The sequence below is a fragment of the Corylus avellana genome, chromosome ca6 (assembly GCF_901000735.1).
Source record: "Corylus avellana chromosome ca6, CavTom2PMs-1.0".
Lineage (NCBI taxonomy): Eukaryota > Viridiplantae > Streptophyta > Magnoliopsida > Fagales > Betulaceae > Corylus > Corylus avellana.
Genome location: NC_081546.1, coordinates 26,324,379 through 26,341,858, shown reverse-complemented (window position 1 = coordinate 26,341,858; position 17,480 = coordinate 26,324,379). Strand labels below are relative to the sequence as shown.

Sequence of the window (17,480 nt, the reverse complement as noted above, 5' to 3'; positions counted from 1 at the left end):
CATACTATGATGGTAGTATTAATCAGCACCTGTTAGAAGAAAAAAAAAAATTAAGAATCAATTAACACTATCACATCAATCTATCACATCAATTGAGAGTGAGACAATGACGAAATAAAAATATGATTTTCAGTATTGCTAACTATTCAAAATAAGAGGAAAAAAAAAAAAGAACAGCACAAGGTCATAAACATTAATTAAATGATTAAATTTACTATTTTTTATCGGCCGCTTGAATTTTTGAGACAAGTAAAAGCCATGAGTTTAAAATTTGTCTCCATAATTCACCTATCTATTTTACTTGAATATTCAAAGAATTAAAGTACTGGGCTTCGCTTATTAAAGAAGATTATTAAAATATTAATTAAATAATTAAATTTATAATTTTCTTTCTGCCTAAATATTTATAACAGCCAATAATTTAACAAATAACATATCCTTGCATTGAAATATCTTTTTGTAACAATCATTTCGCTTTCATATATGAGTGCCAAGAAACCCATCAACTTAGATATGCCACTCGGTGTGCTGTTAATTGTGTGAACTTTTCCCAAGCTTAGCTTGGGCTGATGGAATAATTTAATGGCTGGCCTACATGGGGACCTCAGTTTGAAAATCAGTGGGATGCAGAAAAAGCAAGGCTTCTCTTGTAATATTATTCTTCTCCCATTCAGATATTTCAAAGTACCCTTAAGGTCCTGCTAAATATTCTTGTGTTTCCAATAATGTCATTAGCTTGTCAACATTGCAGTAAACCCTAACACAGTTATAACTAGAAGAGTGACCATTTGAGCTATATAGTAAACTGTATTATAAATTTTCATTACAAAAATACAACCTCATGAACTCTTTGCTTTCACGGGTCAGTTTGAATGGTCGACTTGTTTGGTTAATACAACGAAATCATCATTAATTGTTCGAGTCCTCACTCGACCGATGCACAATTCTTGCCAGTAAAAGAATGTGTCATGAAGTAACCTATTTTGAAGAGACACTTTATATTGAAGCACACCAGAATGAGACAAAAACCGGTGCCTCGAAATCTGGTCAAAAAATAAAGCTAGAGTGGTAGCCTCATAGTGGGCTGCTAGCTAGCTTCCATTTCTTCTGTCATCATTCAACTGCTAAGGTAGACTTTGATGTATTGTTCATGGAGTACTCTGAGCATGACGATAAAGAATCAAAGGCTTCAAGTTGGGGGTGGAATCTTGTGTTAGCCTCACAATGCTCATCATTTGAAAATAAAGAAATCCATGAAAACTGGCTTCCACTAAGAAACCAAGATAAAGGTCATTTCCTTTTTTTTTATATCTGTCGATTAACTTGCCCTCTTCGAAAGGAACATGTGTTTTGTCCATCAATAGGAGACCACATCTCCTTTACCTTTTCTCTTTTCTTTTGTTTTTCTAATCATTGCTTGATATAATGGTTAAAAATCTTAAATTGATATGAAATAGAAAATTTAATCAACGTTTCTTTTACGTTTAACAAGTAAGACCTACCATATAAAATATTTAACTGTCACGTTAAATCATAACTCATCTCAAAAACTTAAACTAATAAAAAATAATAAATTTAATCATTTAATTAATGTTCTAATAATAATCAAGTACTTCATGCAACAACCTATATATATATTTAAATGGAATAGGATTCTTTCTATTTCAAGTGAAGTAAAAATGAGTTATTTTATGGTTAAAATTTAATATTGTATTTAACCGTATGATGTCACGTGATAAATATATTTGTATGCCATTCAAAAATAATAAATGATGTCACATCATTTACACCTTAAATGCAACAACATTAAATCTTAACTACAAAATGGTTCTTTTTATCAGGTTTCATTAAACTAGATGTAATTAATGATTTAAATGTTCTGATCAATAATGGATTCTTTTGGACCATTGGAAGTTTGATACCCAACTCGAGATGAATTCCAAGAAAAAGTAAAAGTGAAAAAGAGATATATATTTTTTGGGCCTAGAAGATCATGGGTATTTAAATATCTATATATATGTATGTATATGTATGTATGTATGTATGTCTACACATATATAGACAGCTTTGGTTTCGAGAATATTCTTTGAGGTGAGAAAAGTTGGGAACAATACATACAAACAAGTAGTGATTCTTTAGTGCGTTGTCCATTAAAATCCGTCTGGGGGTGGCATAAAGCTAGCAAAGCAAAATAATATCTCTTGCATGCACGTTTTTAATATTTGCATATCTATTCCCACCAGTGGGTGCAACTTTCTATATTATGGAACTTTAAAAATAATATGACAGATTTGTTAATGTTGTTTTAGAGGGTGTTTTTTTATTTATTTATATGAAAATAGTTTTAAGTATTTTATTATTGTTTATACTTTATGCAAAATTAATGATAATTCAGGGGGTTAAGTTTTAATCGTATTAAACTTACATTTATCTTTAAAGCATATAATTTTTATATGCATTTTCTATTAAACGGGTATTTCTCTTTACAACATATGATTTATTTTTAAAAAATACATGTAAAAATCATATGTTCTAAGAATAAATTGAGTTAAAAAAAAATTCTGAAAGAAAATTTTTATCCTTAAATTAAAAAAAAAAAAAAAAAAAACAAAACTCAGATTAGTGTTATATATAAAATATTTAATATAATATGTGCTCACTAGTGACTCTACTTTCTTTTTAGTGGAATACACATGTATATTACTCTAAAATTACATTGGTTTGGTAAGTTAGAAGAGATGATTTTCTTTAATTCATTTTAAAATAGGTAAAGTGATTGATAGAGTTCGTAGCACAATTCTTGTCTCATTCTTAATAATATATTTTAATCTCAAGATATTTTAAAATAAATAAATATTATCATGACTGATGAGAGGTGTAGAATGTAGATGGACGATATGAACTGAAGATGTGGAAATACTATTTTATTTTCTGCTACATATCTGCTTCTACTAGTCTTTCTCTCTTTTGAGGTATCTTTGTTACTTGTTATTCATGCTAAGTGCCCCACCACCAGGGCCAAGGCCATTTACATGATAAAGACAGGCTCGAGTATAAGCATCTAGTGCGGGGCGGAACTAGAATTTCAGCTTTTTTTTATAGGGTAAAAACAAAATTTTAAAGGGTTTATTTTATAAAAACCGATAATTTTGAAGATATTTTTAAAAGTTTGGAGGGACGACAAAAGCCCCCAAAATTAGGTGGTAGGTCCGCCCCTGAGATTCTAGTGGAAGCAAAATTGCCACTTTGATTGGTGGTCCTTACAACTCCGATGAAGCAATGTTGATGGCACTTTCTTCACCAAAGAGACAGGTCACCTCAGTTGAGCTTTCAAGATTTTGTAGCTTTCTTCCCTTCATGTCATGGCTTTATGTTATCAACACAGGGACCCCATCAACCTAGTCTATCATGTCCAACCACTATTTTAGTTCTACTTTTAGCACTTCATGGTGAAAATGCTTTATCATGCTTACATTTATGTTGGATTAATGGGCCGCCAAGCCCACGTAACCGAAATATTAAACCCGTTTAGTCCAAATTAATGATGATCCATTAACCCGTGCTTATTTAATATAGGAAGCATGGAATCCACTCCCACTCCACTACCTCATTGCACGGTGCCAATTAACTGCCACCTGGGCCATGACTTATAATCAAACCGAGTGCCCCTAACTTCAAGGATAAGACGTCCTCTAATGCAAGTGGATGTGAGTTGTGTAAATTTTAATGTACTCATACTTGCACGAATTGTTCGTTTTGTAATTTAGTGTTGCAAATGCGAGGTCAATCTCACAGAAAATTATATTTATGAAAACTAAATGTATCTAGACCAACCAAGTCTTAACCTATTTCCGCAGGATGGGTGATTCAAGATAGAAAGTAAAGAGCATAAGAGCACTCCTTGTAGCCTTACCAAAACCATTTTTTTTGTTATTTTGGTAAGACAGCTTAACAAAAGTGGCTTAAATCTCCACTTTTCAAACTCATTACTTTAACAAACAAAAAATAATGAAGTGAACAGTATTCACTAAATATAAAAAGTACTTTCAATCACTTATTGATTAAACAATTTATTTATCTCTCTTCCTTTTCGCTTTTTGCTTCTCTCTCTTCCTTTAATAGTTAAAAAAATAATAAACAAATCTTTAAAAAAGAATATTTAAATGGAATAGTAAAAGTAGATTGTTAAAATAGTGAGACAGGTACTCTAAAAAAGTAAATTGTTAAAATAGAAAAATAAAATAAAATGTGCTCCTAGTTATTTTGGTGAGTAAAATTTGGTGAAGCTGCTAAGAGCATTCCTAGCAATCTCACCAAATTTTACTTACCAAAATAATAAAAAATACACTTTTAATAACTCACTTTTTTAGAGCATCCCAGCAGTCTCACTATTTTAACAATTTACTTTCACTATCACATTTAAATATTATTTTTCAAATATTTGTTTATTCTTTTTTTAACTATTAAAAGAGGAGAGAAAAACGAAAAGCAAAAAGGAAGAGAGAGAAATGAGTTGTTTCATCAATAAATGAGTGAATAGTAATTTTTAAATTTGGTTAGCACTGTTCACTTCATTACTTTTTTTTTGTTAAAGTAGTGAGGCTGAAAAGTGGACATTTAGGCTATTTTAGTTAAATTGCCTCACCAAAATAACCAAAAAAATGGTTTTTGTGAAATTGCAAGGAGTGCTCTTATTGATTAAATAATTTATTTATCTCTTCCTTTTTGCTTTTGGTTTCTCTCTCTTCCTTTAATAGTTAAAAAAAGAATAAATAAATCTTTAAAAAAGAATATTTAAATGGATTGTTAAAATAATGAGGCGGGTGCTCTAAAAAAATGAGTTGTTAAAATAGGAAGAAAAAAAAAAAAAAGTACTTTTGGTTATTTTTGTGAGTAAAATTTGGTGAGGCTACAAGAATGCTCTTAGACAAATGAAATTGATCAAATAACAAAGCACTAAGGTTTTAGAATCCGTACCCACCAAATCAGAGCAACATATCTTCATGATCATCTATACATCCGAAATTCTCTAAATAACACTCTTGATTTTCATCAGGATTGTTATAGGCAGTAAAAATCTTATGCATGTTCTACTTTGCGTAAAAGAATAAATAAAATCATCCAATGTATCCGTTTATGGCACAAATCACAAATGGATATCCAATTTAAACTAAATCATCCAATGTATCCATTTGCACAACAAATCACAATGGATACCCAATTTAAGCCAAATCATCCAATTTATCCGTAAAACGAAACACAATAAATATCCAATACTTTGACAAATGAAAATCCAAGCAATCAATTAATAGAAACTATCCCAAATCATGAGAAAAACATGATTGAACTCATATCCAAGAATCATTTCACTAATTGAATTAAAGTAGAACATTTAAAACATCAAAACTCATAGATTCATAAAATATCAACTTACATGAAAATAAGGTTACTGCTCATTGGTGAGGCTTTATCCTCAACCTTAACTGAGAAATTAGCTACACATAACTATAAAAATAAATCCTTCAAACAAAAAAATGCTAAACATAAAGGAAAGACAAAGCTAAAAAGAATGTTGGTGTGCTTGGTTGGCCTTGGCCGAATGGGAGAGAAAACTCCTAGTTCTTGGCCGAATGGCTCCTCCTCCATGTTCCCTTGCTACCAGCCACCTCCTCCCTTTTTTGTTTTTTCCTCTTTTCTTTTTATTTTTATTCTATCTCTCTAGGGTTTCTTTTCCACACAAGGCGCTAAGTGTATTTTCTGGAAACTTTTCTGATGCGTGCGCTTGAGCGCTGGCTGAGTACGCTCGAGCGCACTTATGCTTTGTGGTTCCTTCTTGCGGCGCAGGCGCTAGAGCGTCTATTAGCTGGGCTAGAGCCTAGGGATGGGCATGGGTCGAGGCGGGGCGGGTATTAGCCTTTTCCCCAACCCGCCCCGCACCCTACGGGTTTGGATTTTTCAACCCGCCATCCGAGCAAAAGTAACAAAATCCGTGCAGGTTCTGGGTTTGCAAGGCAGGGCGGATTGATGCGGGTTGGATTCTTCTCCTCCATTTTTGTCTCTTCTGCAGGTCAAACAAACAAACACAACCCAACATCAAACCTATAAACCTATTCAGATCTTAATGGTAAAAGACCTGGATCGTTCATGAAAGAGGTCTAGAGAGATAACAAAACTTGGATCGTGGTCTGTGGAGCGGCAGCGCAACGAGAGACTGGGAGATATCATACCAGAGAGAGAGAGAGAGAGAGAGAGAGAGAGCAAGAGCAACGGAGAGAGAGCAAGAGAACAAACGAGAGAGAGGAAGAAAGACAACGCTAGAAACATAATAGAGAGAGAGTTAGGAACTTAGGGTTAGGGTTTTTTTAGTTTAATACTTGGGTGGGGCGGGCACCCGTAGGAAATAAATTCTTATACCCGCAACCCGCCTCGCTTGGGTTGGAGAAATCCTACCAAAACCCGCAAAAATACACATAAAACCTGGGCGGGGCAGAGCGGATCGGGGCAAGGTGGGTTTGTGGGTTGGGTGGGTTTTTGCCCACCCCTACTCGAGCCTTAACTCTTGGGTGGCTTTTTTCTAGCATTTGTCTTTCTCACATTAAATTCGTAATTTTTCCTTAACAACCTGTAAAACACTAAAATCACATAACTAACACAAAACATTATGCTATAATACAATTAAAAGATTAACATATGCAAATTAAGGGGTTCAAATATGTAATATTTGGCACTTATTAATGTGAAAAACAATTGAAGGTAAGTCATTGTAAAAGACGACACACACACAAGTTAAATAACCTAACAAGATATATATTATTAGATCCTTACCATTTAATTAGCCATGAAATGAATCTATCCATTTCACTTTCCCATTCACTAAATATGACCACCTTTGGAGCGTGCGACGTATTGTACACATGCGCCAATGCTATATGACCATATCAACTGGTAGAGTGTTAAGCTCAGTTTTTTTTTTTTTTTTTGTTTTAAGTAGGAAAGGCAGCCGGGGGACCAATCGTAACACTTGCTTGCTAAGGGCCACACAAAAAGGCATAGACCATGAAAATTGCATATGCTCATTCAAGTCGGACTGAGTAATATGACAATAGATTTATAACTCAACAAAATACGTACCTGGCCTATAAATCCGAATTGCTACCCATAAAGTTATAGTAACCCAAATATTTTCGGAAAGAAAATAAGTTTTTGGTTGGGCCGAGGTTGAAAGTCGAACCGTTGAGCTTCAACATTGGCTGAATAAACTCGGTGGGTTGGTATGGTGGCAGCCGAGGCCTCCAAACTCCAAAGTTGAATTCTTTCACTTGCGCAATCCACCTTGGGCCTGGGTTTGAGCACACCAATATTACCTTTTTTGGATGAATTCCTTTTGCCTGTTTAACCACTGAGGAATGATAGTCTCATGGCAGTTTGGTAATGGAAATTCAGTCTCTTCTATCTGCTGCACCTCCTCGTTGCCTTGGACACACTACCAAAACGAGTGCTTTCAGGGTTTTCTGCCACCAGAGAGATTCGGAAAATCGAGCTTTAGTTCGCAAGGTAATTCTCGTTTCTTTGGAAACTTTGAACTGCTCTGTTATCTTCAAAATGCTTTCTTTGTCTGTGTTTTTTTTCGTTTGTTTGTGTTCTGTTATATTCTGGGAATTAGTATGGTGTGTAAGGGTGTGGCTGATTCTATAGTTGTCATAAGCTTGAACTGCAGTCCATTGTTTTCTCCACTACTGCTTTCTTTGGTGGAATGGATGCTCTTTAATCCTTATCTAATTAAAGAAAGGAATTTTCACAAATTTATTTGAATTAAAGGAAAAATAATTATTGGGTCTTGCATTTAAGCTACCAAAGTATTAATTTTTTTTCATTTCCAATCAAGAGTATGACTAGAATTGTAAATTGAATGTTGCCCATAAAATCTCCACATTCTTTGGAATGCATGTGTATCGGACCACAAATCTTTTACTGCATAAAGGAATTTTCATTCTTCATACTTCATCCATGGTATTCTAACTTTTTGAAATGGTAAAGTCTTGTGCTGTAAAGCATAAGTTGGTGGGTTTGAGTCCTGAGAGCAGTTACTTCATACATTAAATACTGGAGAGTAGGGCTGTTTTCAATCCACCACTCCCAGGACCCGAATTGGTTAATGACTTTATGGATGTTTGTTCTTGGAGAACCACCCATTGGAATGGCCCTTGTGAAAATTTTAGACAGTTTTGTAATATCATTTGCAATAAACTTGCGGGTCTTGCAGACAGGGTTTATGGAGAGATGAAAATTTGGCATTGCATAGGATAGTCGATAGCAGCAATAAACACTATTCTAAAATGCATTACTGAAATCTAGAGATTGGTAATGGTGAGGCTGGATTGAGGGACCAAGTTTTCCTTATTAAGTGGAAGAAATTAAGGGTATATGTTTTTGTTGTTGTTACTAATACTATCATTTGACCACTGCCTTTCTGAATTTATTGAATGTCGCTATAAATAAGCAAAGCTGAAATCATGAGATATACTCTTAAAATGAGTTTGTATATATATTTATCAATGATCTTTTTTTATCCCCCTTATCCTTTTACTTATCAAAAAAATATATATATTTATCAATGATGGTGGTGGTGATCATACATGTAAATGCCAATTATCATGAGATGATTCAAGGGCTTCTCTTTAACTTTTCCATCTGGTAAGGCTCGTGAAGTGAATTATTCACTTTCCATTTATCTTTGACTTATTTCAAGTGGCATCATTTTTAGATAAAACCATAGTAGTGTAAATTTAGTAAGTATGCTATAAATGCTTAAGATGGATGTTATCTAACTTCCTCTCTTTTGTGTGTTCAAAGCACAGATAATCCGGAAGTGGAAGCACGAACGAGGATTTGATCACAAGGATAGTTATGCAGCTTGTGCTGCATTGGTACAAGATTTAAGTCGAAAAAGAATGCCTTATCTAGCTCAGGAGCTTTTACTTGAGATGAAATCTGAAGGTTTTCTGCCTAACAGCTCTACATTGTCGGCTCTGATGCTATGCTATGCAGATAATGGCCTCCTTCCACAAGCACAGGCAATATGGGAGGAAATAATAAATAGTTCTTTTGTGCCAAGTATTCAAATAGTCTCAGACTTATTTGATGCATATGGTAGGATGGGACATTTTGATAAAGTAACCAAAATTTTGGATCAGGTAAGTGCGAGGGATCTTAGTTTGTTACCTGCAGTTTACTCACTGGCCATCTCTTGCTTTGGAAAAGGAGGACAGCTTGAATTGATGGAAAACACCATAAAGGAAATGGTTTCTAGGGGTTATATTGTAGATTCTGCCACTGGTAACGCCTTCATTAGATATTATAGCATCTTTGGTTCACTGACAGAGATGGAGAATGCTTATGGCCGCCTTAAAAGATCTAGACTTCTACTAGAAGAAGAAGGAATCAGGGCGATGTCATTTGCGTATATAAAGGAAAAGAAGTTCTACAAATTAGGCGAGTTCCTGAGGGATGAGGGTCTTGGTCGGAAAAATGTGGGGAATCTTTTATGGAACCTTCTGCTGCTATCCTATGCTGCCAATTTTAAAATGAAAAGCTTGCAGAGAGAATTTGTAAGAATGGTTGAAGCTGGATTCCGTCCTGATCTTACCACATTTAATATCCGAGCTCTTGCCTTTTCAAGAATGTCTTTGCTCTGGGATCTCCATCTTAGCCTTGAACATATGAAACATGAAAAAATCACCCCTGATCTTGTGACTTATGGTTGTTTTGTTGATGCTTACTTGGATAAAAGACTTGGAAGAAATTTAAACTTTGCTTTGAACAAGATGAACTTGGATGATTGTCCAGTAGTTTTAACAGATCCATTTGTGTTTGAGGTCTTGGGTAAAGGGGACTTTCAGTCAAGCTCAGAGGCATTTTTGGAGTTTAAAGGTCCAAGGGAATTGAAGTATAGGCATCTAATTGCAATATATCTCAAAAAACAGTATCGGAGGGATCAAATCTTTTGGAATTACTGACCGGTGGCAGGCTGGTTGTGTACAGAAAATCTTAGCCAGTTATCAGGGAAAAAAGATGATGCATAAGAGATATATATTTCAATTATTTGGTACATAGGACTTTGGGATCAGCTGAAAACATGTAGTCCTGAATAGTCTTTGCTAGCGATTTGAGCATCATATTGTGAGAGACCTTATATGGAACTCTTTTACATGCGCTGCCTAAATTGCTGCTGGCGATCCTTATCCACTTTCCTGAGCTCTGCATGTGTATGCACTAGATAGTTTTGATATCTTGTTTGGAAACATGTATCCTTTGGTAGGTGTTGATTTCATTGAAATAACTCAGAAAATGAATTCGAGAAAATCCTATTTAACGGATTTTTCTGTTTGTATATTCCTTCATAAAGATTACTTTATAGCAGGAAAATACTATAATGGCAAATGATATTCGATTGGGGCATACATTTCCTACTCATATGGAAACTGTCAATGTGCCTCTCTCGTTTCCCCCTTTGATCTCTCTCTCTCTCTCCAACCATCTTTTTATATCTTTTTCTCTGTGCGTTGTTACTAGTTTAAAGTAGATGTTTTGATAAATGTGTATTTATTGCGTTATAAAGTCAGCTATCTATTTTCTTTTCTTTTGGAAATTTTCCTTGCAATGCTAGTGAATGATCTTTATGATTTTGCTATCTTAATTCCAAAAGTTTTAGAACTTAGGCATCTGTGTACCAAAGCAGGAACTTCCTTCAATTTTCTCAAAAAGCAAGACAAATAAGTAGGATTACATTGTATAATTACAGGTAAATACAGTAAAGACATTTTGTTTAGAAACATTTTTTTTTCTTGATTTTCATCAAAGAAGCAGGAAATAATAGCAAACTCGACAGACTGGCTCAGCAATTTTTATTCTCTGATGCTGAACCAACGTCCTTGTCTTGATTCCTAGCACCCTTTAGACATATTTAATCAACTTCAATCATCCAAAGCAAAACTTGATTTGGTTTTCCAATAAAAAGAATAAGAAAAAGAAAAAGAAATCTATCTGTGCATTATCTTCTTCCTATGGCAGACACATACGCTGGAGTGGCTCTTTGAGCTTTCATATCCAGATTTAGAGTCACTAATCACATCCTCAAAGGAACAATAATGTTATGTAGAAAAACATGATAAATTTCTGAAGTTTTTCATAGGTACTACCATAAGGAGCGTGTTCTATACAAATAGTAAAACATTGTCCTTAAAAAACATAAAGATTAGTCCATGCTTGTGAGATCAACTTACGTGTATTATGGAATGTGGGTTTTTTCTTGGTGAGGTTCCTCCACTATTGCACAAGACGATGCCAAGCATGTTGTCTTCAGCGAGTGCTCTTAGTCTGTTCAGCTCAGGTAACACAACATTCCCAAGGTCTGGTCTGTCTTTTCTCCTCATTTCTGCACATTGAAGAGCTAGCTTGGCCAACTTGAGTGCCTCTTCAACGGGCCAGTCTGGAACAGCAGGGTCAAGCATCTCATTGAAACTACCCCTCTCAATAGCCCGTTCAACATGGTGAGTCAAACCCATTGGTGGCTTTGCTGTTATTATCTGTAGCAGCAGTACTCCAAGTGAGTATATATCAGATTTTATTCCAAGCATGCCTGTTTGCTGATACTCTGGGTCAATATAACAGAAAGTTCCTGCCGTTGATGTCATGCGATACTGAGTTACATCGTTGGCTACTGATGGAGGGACAAGCCTGGCCAAACCAACGTCACTAATCTTGCTGACATAGTTCCGGTCAAGCAAAATGTTGGCTGGTTTTAGATCACGGTGTACAAGTGGTTCAGGCTTAGTTTGGTGAAGGAAAAGGAGGCCAGTGCCAATCTCTGCAGCGATCCGGAATCTTAGTTGCCATGGAAGAACATGTGTGTTACCTCGTTGAAAGAGACGGTCTTCTAAGCTCCCATTAGCCATGTACTCATAGACAAGGCAACCAAAGTCCGGGCAAGCTCCAAGGAGGAGAACCATGTTTGGATGCCGTATGCAGCTTAATACTTCAATCTGCATATAAAAGATGTTCCAAAACAAAGCTTAGAAATAGAAACCACTATATTGCATAAGATGTTCCAATATATTGTCTATGAGTTTTCTTGGTTTTGGAAGAAATTAACCCAAAGCTTTGTTTACTGGAAAACCATTATATTGGTTTTCCTTCTTTTTTTGGTTAGTTTTTTCAAGATGATTGATGCAGTGTTCCACACCTCTTGCTGAAACTGCGACCGTCCATGAGCTGCATCAGGACGTAGAACTTTTACTGCTACTGGTGTGTGATCCAGTTCACACATGTATACTGGCCCATAACCTCCTTCCCCAATCTTGCGAGATTCCGCGAAGTGATCTGTTGCTACTTCGATCTCCTCGATCATGTATCTTCTGTACCTGAGATCACCTTGCACGAAAGTAGGTAGTGCGTGCTTTCTCTCTTCAGCTTCTTCCTGGGCTTTCATTTCTGCATTCATTCTTCTTTTTGCTTCCAGTGCCGCAATCCTCTTTGCTGCTTCAGCTGCCTCAAGGGCTGCATTACACTTAGCTTTCTCCTTCTCTGCAGCTGCCAAAGCTGCTTCCTCGGCCATTCGTGCCTCTTCTAATTTATGTTCTTCTTCCACTTTCCAGCGGTGAAGTTCCAAGGCCTGTGTTAATATAATGTTAGAATTTACAATTGATACTCAAACTCAACTTTTTAGTTTTGATTATTATGACTCAATGTATATTATGTCTTTACATGTGTGTACATGTGTCTTACAGAATAGAGATTTTGCTCACTTCAGATAGTTTCTGTTTACAAATATCATTCATGTAAATTTCTTTGACCATATTATTGTCTCACACATTAGCATATAGCTACATTAGTTTGAATAAATACAGTAAATCATGTATTGACTGGAGTCCATCGATTAGCTGGGTCTAATATGCTCTTTGATGCTAATATATATGCCCATATACATGTCAATAAAAAGATGGAGCTCTCATTATACAATGGGTCTCAAACCTTTTTTTGATGCCTACATGGTAAGGGCAATAGTCTAGTAACATTCAATACTAGTACCTTCTTCTGTGCCGTGAGGGCTTCCTTGCAGGCCGTATTGTACATATCCATCGTTTGCTTGAGCTCTAGCCTTAGCCTCCTCATCTCAGCTTCTACTTCATCCTGTAACTTTCAGAGCAATAAGTATTAATTTCTTATCCTGGATTCGCCCATTTGTATATTATTGCACATAGCCACATAAAAGGACACATCTATGCAGTAAATCATGAACACCCCCATTCAAATGTTTATGCCTAGAGGGAAAACTTTAGCTTTTGGCAATTTTGATTATGAAGACAGATTATAAATTTTGCTTAAGATTGGATGTTTTGATTTGTGCATGTATTAGCTATGCCCTTTTCCTTGTCTTGTTGCCCTTACCATGTTCTGTGATCCCCATGCTGCCCCACTTTCATGTGAGCCCGATGAGTGTGAGCTTGAGTTTTCAAACTGTGGGGACATGACATGAATTGACTTGTTTCCTGATAAGGATGTTCCAAAGCTTCTAATGTCAAAGTCTGAGCTGCTTGAAAGTCGAGGAGTCATTCCAAAATCTAGATTGTCATGAAGAGAAGGAAACATGCGATCCACACTTGGCCTTCCATTGCTCACAAATGATATGTCAGTATCTGGCACGGAGGCCTCATATGACTTGTTCATTGAAGCTCTATTATTTCTTGCGAATGGTGACCTGTTCCATAAGTTATCAGGTCAGCCTCCTAATTTATGGCAAACCAAACATCAGTTGTTTTTTACACAACAATCATCTCTTTTCCTAAGTATAGAGGTCTGGCATATAAAGCAATCACCATTACTTCAGTAGTTTCTACTTAGGGATATATTCATTGTTTGGTGTGGCCATAACAATCTATACCTCTTTCTCCCCTAGATAGGTAATGCATCAAAACTTACCTGATTTCATCATCATGCTGGTGACGATGTGGATTTCCTGCCCTCTCTGCAGTAGCATCAGATAAACTCATTTCAGCGATGACAAAAGCCAGCTGATACAGTGGTAAAACAAAATGCTGCTAGAATTACAGAAGCAGACCTTTAAAATTATTGTTATGCATGAAATGTGCACCATGGTTGTGATGATCAGAATGATGGCTTGCTTGGTTGTGCGTGTGGGGACGGGAAGAAGTCTTTGCACCTGCGGGTACCGAAGCAGTAGCGGATCGGACATATGATATTTTTCCTTTGGCAATGACATACACAGTGCAGAAATCTGGTGCGCCTTTTGACACACTACTTGGAATGTCTGTTTTGAATCTTCTGTGATAAAAGATTGATAAAAATTAGGATGCTCTTTCTTCTGTATATGGAAAAATTTGCATACCATCATTTTATTAAGAACACTAATGCTGAAGTAGGTTGAATCTTGGACCCTGATATTAGGTCAAAAAGCACTGTACTGGAATTCGGATATTGATCCACCAGCTATCAGTCACTTATTGATTGATTTAGGATTTTTTTCTTTTTGTCAATAATTAGTAAACAAAGTGTTAAATCACCATTTATTCTAAAAACTTAGGCTAAAAGGAAATAGAAACTCTCACTCATGCGTAGGCTAAGCCTATTACTGATTATCTCAAGAGTCCTCAATCTTTCCTTAACTGTCCGATTTGATTTGAAGGTAAAGGAATGTGGAGAGAATGTGTCAATTCTTTGTAGGTGCTTTTATCTTCTGATCATTATCTATAGATGCACAAAACAATGATGCAGCCAGTTTTTATCTGTGACCCTTAGATGCATTGGAATTTTTAGCATGTATACATATATTTGAAGTGTTCTTCTTTCTTTCTTTTTCATAAACTTTTCTCAAGTTGTACTCTCTATTAGCAGCAAGACCTGTTGATATATTTGAGGGTTGGTGGTGCACTTAAGTTAAAGAAAGGTTATTTACCTGACAAGGCCACCCTTTGATGCCGCACCGACAACCATAACCTCAACTGTATTTGCAGAAACATATTCGATTAATGCTTTTGCTACATCCACAGCCTCAAGTATGACTTCCTTACATTTTATCTGTAGCAAACATCCACCATTGGTGAAAAGAAAATACTTAGTGTGGAAAGGTCTTCAAAACATGATACTTTTGCATATTAGTTGAGGGGCAAAGTTTTCTTTCAAATTGGGTTAGAAGAAATTATCCAACCGAGTCTATTAAATTGACGTATGTCCAAAATGCACGTAATTCTCACAAACATTTTTAATAGAGCATGTGATTCTCATATACATTTTGAACACATGTTAGTTTAATAAACTAAGTTGAAGGAGATTCCTTCAACCCAGTTTAAAAGAAAACTTTTCCCTTAGAAAGCATGGATTGGTCATTTATGGATAGGCCAGTTCTTTTCTTTGCACTTCTATTTTTTGGTGAAATTTGTTTTTGTTATTAATGTTAAGACAAAGAGGCAGAATACCCACATCCTTTCTTGTGCAAAAGCAACGATATGGAAGGAACAACTCCTTGGCTTGATTCTCAAGTTGTTGTTTGTGTGCTCTGGTAATATCATCATTCACATCATTGTTCCCCACTGCATCTAAAAGATATAAAATTTAAATGAAAACAACCTACAAGATTGGATTGTTTTAACACTTAACACCAGTTTCCTAGGTGAGAATATAAGTGGTCAATGTAAGCGTTTGTGTTTTTGTTTTATGTTCTAAAGATAAATACATTCACAAACAACTTTAAACCCTCCAAGTATGCATTAACAAACATATGTTTCATCTTTTAAAAGTATTTGGGACTAGGACAAATTGTTTTCATTTGATTATTTTCTTTTGCCATATCATTTTATAAATTCAATAAATTGACTAGATTTATATTACTGGTTGTAAATCTTATCGTGAAATGCAAGGTTGAAATATTAATGGAACCCAATAATAGCTGTATATTTAGTCTATGAGCCTTTTCAGAGCTTTTTCTAAATTTATATTTAAAACAGCTAATGAAAACTATTTTTATTTTTATTTTTAACTACTCAACTTTCAAAAACACTACAATTAGCCTATCTAAATTCTTTTGTTTATTCTAATTAAAATAATTTTTATTCATTTGATATTAAGAAGAAGAAAAAAATCTCTCTTCCCCTTGTCCATTCTCTTCTCCCAACAGAAAACGCATCCACAACATCCCAACTTCCATTGCCAAAAACTCTCCCTCCTTTTTCCCATAAACCTTACAGCCCTCCCCACCTTTGCATATCTATATGATTATATATACCTTTCTGAAGAGCCCAACTATCGACAAACTTTAAAAAGGAGGCGCTCATGAGGCCAGGATCTGTGAAAATACAACTAGGATTTGGTTTGATCAGCACATTAATCAATCAGAGAATCAAGAGACTATTGGAGGACCATTACATACCGATAGGCCTACAAGACAAATTCAAATTCTCATGGTTAACCAAAGAAATCGAGGGACTACTACATACCGATTAGCCTCTAAGGCCAAACTACTGAGAAAGCTCAATGAGGCCTAAAAGACGTACATACTAGCCTAGTGGAAGGCTTCACTCCCTCACATATATCCCAGACGCACTACTACGCCCAGGTAAATTCTCTTATCTCTTTTTACTAGATTTACTCTCTCTCAACTAGGGCCTTGACTAATTTGGGAGTCAGAATGCCTCCAGTTTACATACTAGCGAACCTTCTGACGATCTCTTCTCTATTTTACAGGCGGAGCTTCTCCCCGAAAGACGGTATGAGGCCACTGTTGGTTTTTGATATCAACACATTTCCCCTCCGTTAATAGGGAGGCCAGAGACAACAAAATCGACAAAAGTGAATGAAAACCACAAAATCACACCTTTCTCTCTTCTTCTCCCACCCACAAGTTTCATAATTTCTTTTGCCACAATGGGTACGTACTTGAAATGGAATTCAATTACATTACAAAAAGATCATATTTTTGATTGGGTTTGTTTCATCAGAAACTCATTCAAGTTTCGATACCCATTTCACCAAAACATCTCAAACCCCAGGAAGTCAAAGCCTTTAATCCATGGGGGTAACTATTGCGTAACTACGAAAATATAAGGAGAATAGCAGAATATGGGAAAATTGAGACAAAAGAATTTACTTGTAGTTCGGTTGTTAGACACCTGTATCTATAGAAAGAGCCTAAAAAAGCTACATCTTGTTCTTGTTCATTGATTATTTACAATATAAATGATCCTTATAGGAAAACTGTGGTAGGTGAAAAGCATACAAAATAGTTGGTACAATCAATCTAATTTTTTAAAACTTTGAAAATTACAATCAATTACAATCAGATTTAAATACAATCAAATCTGATCATATATTCTAACAGCCACCAGCCACCAGTCTAAAATGAGTAAAAGAATGAGAAGAAGACAAAAGAAGCAAAACCCATTTGCCATCGACTACGGGAATGACGGAGG

The 17,480-nt window shown here is 35.5% G+C and overlaps 2 protein-coding genes across 2 annotated transcripts; one reads left to right on the top strand and one right to left on the bottom strand.

Moving 5' to 3' along the window:
* The first annotated feature begins 7,267 nt into the window (after nucleotides 1-7,267).
* LOC132184748 (pentatricopeptide repeat-containing protein At3g42630) lies at nucleotides 7,268-10,376 on the top strand. The gene is made up of 2 exons (XM_059598489.1): nucleotides 7,268-7,554; nucleotides 8,859-10,376. Exons 1-2 carry the CDS (start codon nucleotides 7,432-7,434, stop codon nucleotides 10,014-10,016), a joined length of 1,281 nt encoding a protein of 426 aa, XP_059454472.1. The 5' UTR covers nucleotides 7,268-7,431; the 3' UTR covers nucleotides 10,017-10,376.
* An 822-nt stretch (nucleotides 10,377-11,198) lies between these two features.
* On the bottom strand, nucleotides 11,199-13,753 carry LOC132183794 (U-box domain-containing protein 52-like). Its single transcript, XM_059597215.1, has 4 exons — nucleotides 13,447-13,753; nucleotides 13,087-13,188; nucleotides 12,242-12,670; nucleotides 11,199-12,041 (listed from the first exon to the last, which is right to left on the bottom strand). The coding sequence occupies exons 1-4, from the start codon at nucleotides 13,723-13,725 to the stop codon at nucleotides 11,274-11,276; spliced, it is 1,578 nt and encodes a 525-aa protein (XP_059453198.1). The 5' UTR covers nucleotides 13,726-13,753; the 3' UTR covers nucleotides 11,199-11,273.
* Between the last annotated feature and the right edge of the window lie 3,727 nt (nucleotides 13,754-17,480).

What these genes read in the sequence shown, in the direction of transcription:
- LOC132183794 (XM_059597215.1), bottom strand. Translation starts at nt 13,725, where the DNA reads ATGAACAAGTCATATGAGGCCTCCGTGCCAGATACTGACATATCATTT. An exon ending in CCCTCACGGCACAGAAGAAG is followed by an intron (nt 12,671 to 13,086) that starts GTACTAGTATTG and finishes ATATTAACACAG; the next exon opens with GCCTTGGAACTTCACCGCTG. An exon ending in GGTCGCAGTTTCAGCAAGAG is followed by an intron (nt 12,042 to 12,241) that starts GTGTGGAACACT and finishes TTTTATATGCAG; the next exon opens with ATTGAAGTATTAAGCTGCAT.
- LOC132184748 (XM_059598489.1), top strand. Translation starts at nt 7,432, where the DNA reads ATGGAAATTCAGTCTCTTCTATCTGCTGCACCTCCTCGTTGCCTTGGA. An exon ending in ATCGAGCTTTAGTTCGCAAG is followed by an intron (nt 7,555 to 8,858) that starts GTAATTCTCGTT and finishes TTCAAAGCACAG; the next exon opens with ATAATCCGGAAGTGGAAGCA.